Source organism: Cibotium barometz, chromosome 22 (assembly GCF_041138505.1).
Source record: "Cibotium barometz isolate CiBa-2024 chromosome 22, ASM4113850v1, whole genome shotgun sequence".
In the NCBI taxonomy this organism is placed as follows: Eukaryota; Viridiplantae; Streptophyta; class Polypodiopsida; order Cyatheales; family Cibotiaceae; genus Cibotium; species Cibotium barometz.
This window is the reverse complement of record NC_141067.1, coordinates 44,825,882-44,831,817: the sequence shown is the minus strand read 5'-3', so window position 1 is coordinate 44,831,817 and position 5,936 is coordinate 44,825,882. Positions and strand designations below refer to the sequence as shown.

At 44.3% G+C, this 5,936-nt stretch overlaps 1 protein-coding gene across 1 annotated transcript; it reads left to right on the top strand.

Moving 5' to 3' along the window:
- Window positions 1-208: 208 nt before the first annotated feature.
- Window positions 209-3,169, top strand: LOC147626655 (putative cysteine protease RD19B). Its single transcript, XM_086816725.1, has 4 exons — window positions 209-918; window positions 1,789-1,908; window positions 2,360-2,606; window positions 2,732-3,169. The coding sequence occupies exons 1-4, from the start codon at window positions 436-438 to the stop codon at window positions 3,004-3,006; spliced, it is 1,125 nt and encodes a 374-aa protein (XP_086672851.1). The 5' UTR covers window positions 209-435; the 3' UTR covers window positions 3,007-3,169.
- The last annotated feature ends 2,767 nt before the right edge of the window (window positions 3,170-5,936 follow it).

Sequence of the window (5,936 nt, the reverse complement as noted above, 5' to 3'; positions counted from 1 at the left end):
TGCGCGACGTGGGTATGTGTTGCGAGCCGGTATCTCTCTCGATATATATATATCTGCCTCCAAACAGAGAGGCGTAATTGGCCTTGCCCCAAAGGGACTTACAAGGTTCAAGGTTAGGTTTAGTAGATCAATATTGACCGGCCAAACGAGATACACGTGTAACCAATGGGCAACGCAGCGGATAATCAGGGTTAAAGAGCGCTATTAAACAGTGTGTCGAGAGTTACGTGGTTAATGAACGACCGACTATTCTTCTCTCCACTATAAGGTGCCGACCTTTTTAGTCTTCTGCAAAGGTAGAATTCAATTGCAGAACGGCATAGGCAGGACTGGGCAAGCTTTTCTTCTGCCTAAAATCTGTGCGGAAGAGGTCACCATAGCCACAAGATTTTTGGCTCTTTGCTCAGTCCTAGGACCTTTCTGTAGCCATCTCCGATGGCCTCTTATGTGGTTCTGACGGTGTTGGCCATCTTGCTGGTCTGTGTCTCCGCTAATCCTACTATCTCTGACACAGACTCTCTGATCCGGCAAGTCACAGAACGTTCGCCTGCGTCTTCCCTCTCCGGCATACCGATACACGGGCCCTCCGCGCTCCAAGACGCGGAGGCTCTCTTCAAGCGCTTCATTACGCAATTCGGAAAGGCCTACGCGTCGGTGGAGGAGCGCGCCCACCGCTTCCGCATCTTCCAGCAGAATCTGGCCAAGGCGGCCAAGTTGCAGCGCTTGGACCCTTCTGCTGTCCATGGCATCACTAAGTTTTCAGATCTGACAGAAGAGGAGTTCTCCCGCTTCCTCGGCCTCAGGGTGCCCCCCTTTCTGCGATCCACTGGCAACGACGCCCCGATCCTCCCCACCAACGACCTTCCGGCGGACTTCGACTGGAGAGAGCGCGGTGCTGTGACAGACGTTAAGAACCAGGTATGCGTTTGCTTGTTTAAGAATAAGACCTTGTACCCGTGACCAAGGCTGGGCACTGTGTCACGGGGCTCCGGCAGCAGTAGGGATTTTTACAAATCTCTGTTTTTTCGGCTAGGGGTAGCTATTGCTGGGAAGATTTTACTTCTGTGGCTAGGGCTGAGAGTTTCTGTTTTCCGGCAGTAGACAGGGCAGCAATGAGGGCATCTTAGAAACTTCTGTGGCTTTGGCTAAGTTTGGGGCACCATATGAGGGTTTTTTAGAAGTTATTGTCGCAGCAAGCGTAAGCTGAGTGGTCAAAGAAGCCAGCCCTAGCTGCGGTGACGAGAATTCCGAGACTTAGTGTGCCATAAACCCTACCTAACCAGAGGGAAAGAGATCCTTGAGAAGTCCAAACGTAGTCCCAAGCAGATGGCCCTTGAGAATCCTTAAGAGTCCCCCACACAGGCTCTTTGTGTACTGTTTAGGGTTCCATCAGTAGGTTCTACTGACATTGACTGTCACTTATTAAGTGATTGGCTAGGGTTTGGCATAGCTTATGGTCTGTCTTAGCTTTCTTGGCAACGTGAGGGTCTCTGTGGCTCCACATATTACACCCACTATTGGGCACTGATGACGTTAGTGGGGATGTCGTAGTATCTAGCCTATACTATGCATGATGGAGTTGATGGTTTATTTTCTTGTGGATGACTACCATGAGGCTATAAATTGCACTTTCGTATAAGGTGAATTTGGGCATGTTCTTGGATTCATCTAGGTATATATATCTCTGTGGCTCCGCTTGAGACCTATGTTTTAGTTGAAAGATATGAGTTTTTTTTTCCTTTGAAACATTGAACCACAAATCTTAACGGTCACTGATTGTTTGCACAGGGTTCTTGTGGTTCATGTTGGACCTTCAGCACCACAGGAGCAGTAGAGGGTGCCCATTTCATCAAAACAGGAGAACTCCTCAGCCTGAGCGAGCAGCAGCTGGTGGACTGTGATCATGAAGTATTGTGCTCTAATTCTCTTAACTCCTCTTGTTGCTTATAGTCATAAGCTTAATGTATCTACTTCTTATGTTTGGGATAGGAATCTACTGTGGTCATGAAGTATTGTGCTCTAATTCTCTTAACTCCTCTTGTTGCTTATAGTCATAAGCTTAATGTACCTACTTCTTATGTTTGGGATAGGAATCAATCTCGAGATGTCAAAGTTTGTGAATGTCCTAATTATGTGTGCATATTGAGCATGTAGATGCCTTGAATGTTTTTGAAATTGCAAGTATAATTGGTTCCAACTGATGTGCCGCTTGATGCGCTCAATTTTACTTCAACTTTTGTGGGAAGTATTTTGGCAATCTGCCCCTTTCTTAAAAATTGTGTGCTTTTCTTGGTTTTTTGAACAAGGATTTGTCATGGCAGCCAACCTTTTGTGGATGTTTTCGTTTTGCTTTATGTAGTGTGACCCCAATTATGGTGAGGATGCATGCGACTCTGGATGCAATGGTGGGCTCATGACCAGTGCATATAGGTACGTTCAAAAGGCAGGTGGCTTACAGCTGGAGTCTGACTATCCTTACCAGGGCTCAGGAGGAGATTGCAAGTTTGACTCATCCAAGGTGGCAGCAAAGGTGGCAAATTTCAGCACTGTAGTTGTTGACGAGGACCAGATTGCAGCCAATCTAGTGAAGAATGGACCCCTTGCCAGTAAGGTTCTCACCATACCAATCAAGCTATACAGCAATTCTGAACTACGACAAGTCCTTCCCCACTTACGGTAATTAAGGTTTTTTGTCAACTAAGCTGACATTACTTGAATTGTGTTTGTGCAGTTGGCATCAATGCTGTGTTCATGCAGACATACATAGGCGGGGTTTCCTGTCCTTACATCTGCAGCAAGCGCCGGCTGGACCATGGGGTCCTGTTGGTTGGCTATGGTGAGAAGGGGTACTCTCCTGCTCGCCTGAAAGAAAAGCCCTATTGGATCATCAAGAACTCATGGGGACCTTCTTGGGGTGAAGAAGGGTACTACAAGATTTGTCGAGGCCACAATGAATGCGGCGTGAACACCATGGTCTCCACTGTGGCTGCTGCAATTGTCCAGTAGGTTGTGTGGCTTCCATTATCCTAAAATAATTGAACACTGCACTGAGACACTAAGAACTCTTGTCTCCACTTGCTTTGATTGCTTGCACACATTTTCCATTGTACAGTTTCTCGACTTACAATACAGGCACTCTCCTTATTAAGGTTATGGAACATTTGGAAAACTGTTATTCCAATGCGTTGATTCTGTGTTGTTTCTTGAACTCAAAGTCTATGCACACACAACACAGCGGCCAGATTTGAAGGCAGATCCTTATATAGAGACCCTTTTCTTGCTTTACTAAAATATGATGTAACCATCTGTTTTTTTTGTCAGGGTATCTCTCGTGGGCCTTGTTACAGCTTTTTCTGCTGTGTTGACCCGTCTAGTTGACATGATTTGTCTCTGTGGAGGTTAGAAATTTTTGGTTTCGCTGCTCTTCTCCAGGCTGTTTGTTTCCTGAAGTAAACCACGATTTGTCTGAATTTCCCTTTTAGTTGACATGATTTGTGTTTTAGAGGGTTGGAGACTTTTGGTCTAAGCTGTTGAATTGAACCATGAATTTGCTAATGTCTATTCTTAGACAACAATCCACCGTCTTAGAGCTAATCTGACTATCTGTAGCACGCATCTGCTTAATGTGCCAAATAGCCTCAATTTGGGGATTTGGATAGCACACCATCCAGATCCTTCTCAATTATCCGCCCCTGTTTAGGTTGCACCACCATGGGTAAACACTCAGAGATGCATCACATAAATAGGCCATCATCAAGGATGTAGCTCTGCACTGTCAGTTGCAATGGATCATTGAACTTTCAGTCTGCTCATTGGCAATATACTTTTGCTAAGAGGGATTTGGTGGCATATATTCACAAAATGGCATCATTCTAGCGTGGTCACCCTCCCTAATCTGACCACGAAGAACAGCATTGATTGTAGCTTGCTCCACTTGAAGGCATAACACACCTGTAGCATTGTTTGGTCTGATGTCTGGGGTTTTGTTAATTCAATCAGACAAATTCAAGTGCCTGCTGGCTTTGCTTGCCTGTTGAGGTAGAAGGCTGTTTGCCTTGTACTTGTTTTTTTAACTTTCTACAGGCAGTGGTATACGGGAGTTGGTATGTAATGGAGATAAGGTTCTCATCGACTTGTGCTGTTTTTCTGCTCCTGACCTAAGCTATGACGATGCTGCAATCACTCATAAAACACTTTCCAGTGTGAGACGTTCTCTTAGAAGAGGAGTATTACAGTGTGAGACCCTCTCGCTTGGACAGGAATTACAGAAATGTTCCGAGGGGGTTAGTGTTATCATCAAGCTACATAAGCTAATTCATTAACAATGAAGTACTTGGCCACAACATTATACACGGGAGCACCTCTGTGACTGCTGCAAGGACTTCAATCTAGAGGGTTATATCTTAGCTTTAGGAGAACCTCTATACATGCTCTTACTCAAAATTCCATAGGTTTCAATGCCATAGCTATAGAAGGTTTCTCTCACAAAGTTAACAAACTTAATTGTGTATTAAAGAGCTCAAAGTCTTCCAGTCTATAGCATTGAGAAACAATAAGGGCATGCTATTGCAGAGGGTAATGAGGATCAAGAATAAGAGGGAGAATTAGAAAAGAAATACTAAGGAAGAGTAAGTATATTGTGATAAGGTAAAGGGCTCTTCACAAATGTCCTTATTTCATAACTAGTTTCCTCTTATGCCTTTCCTGCATCTATCCCTCCTCCCTTGAAGGGGTCCCAAGACGATGTTCTTCCTATCCTACACTAGTTGAAGGAGACTAGAATTGCTTTCCTCTTACCCTTGGATTCGTAAGTCTTCCACACGTGTATTGGTCGGTGTTGGAGGCCATTGGGTTAGCTTTTGGCTTGGTATCATCCTATCCTTGCATTGCCGACCTCTATTGTCAATGGCTCCTAGGGTTATGGTGTTTGCTCGTGATAGTGAGCTTATTGAGGACTGTGTTGCTTGCGTGACCTAACGTTCTATTTGAAGCAATGTATGGAGATTGCAGGTAGACCCGACCAAGTCTATCACCAACAAGGACACTTTGCTAGGAATTGCCTAAGAAGAATGCAGAGGAGAAAGGAGCTTTGTGCAAGCAAACACATACACACAAGATTCGATTCTTCTATTGAAAAAAGTGATTACAAAGCAAACCATGTCTGCATTACAATTGGAAAGACTAGGTGATACTAGGATTCAAAGACCTATTGGCATAGAGCCACTTAGCGAACTGTAGATCCTTGGGCATTAGAGTGACCCGCTTGGCATGGATGTGGCACAAAACGGAGTCCTCAAATAGTCCTACCAAAATCTCTTTGGACGCCTCTTGAAGAGCATGCATAAGTTTCATAGCAAGAAGTAGATGAGAGTGTATAATCACCTCCTTGCTCCACTCATGCTATAGAAACCCGATGCTGCCCTTGTGTATCTAACCCTGCGCATAGTAGTGACCTACAATTATCATGCTATGGGCATCAAATGAGAATCCATAATCATCAATCACATTGCACCCAAGGGTGCATTTGGGCCTTGTGCACCACAAAATGCAGTAGTTTGCCTCCTCCTTAGCAATGATAGAAAAAACATCACCTTTAAGTTATTAAAGCACTCTGACACTTGGGGGTCCAATAAAAAAAGGAGCATTCTTCTTTAACAGGATGGTTAAAGGAGAAGCTATCTGGGCATAATGGGGTAAGAAGAATCTATACCATCCTATTAGCCCTAAATCTCCTTAGACACCCTTTAGGGTTCCAACTAGTCGATTACTATCTAGATTTTTATAGGGTTAGCATATATCCCATCTTTTAAGACAACAAATACCAAGTACTCCACTCTAATCATAAAGAAGGTCCACTTGCCCCTTTTGGTAAAGAGCTTATGTTTTCGTAGGATTTCTAGAACTTTTCGCACATGCATTTCATGATCACATGCATT

Coding starts and splice junctions, on each gene's coding strand:
- LOC147626655 (XM_086816725.1), top strand. CDS start 436: ATGGCCTCTTATGTGGTTCTGACGGTGTTGGCCATCTTGCTGGTCTGT. Junction 919..1,788: donor TGACAGACGTTAAGAACCAG/GTATGCGTTTGC, acceptor TTGTTTGCACAG/GGTTCTTGTGGTTCATGTTG. Junction 2,607..2,731: donor GAAGAATGGACCCCTTGCCA/GTAAGGTTCTCA, acceptor GTGTTTGTGCAG/TTGGCATCAATGCTGTGTTC.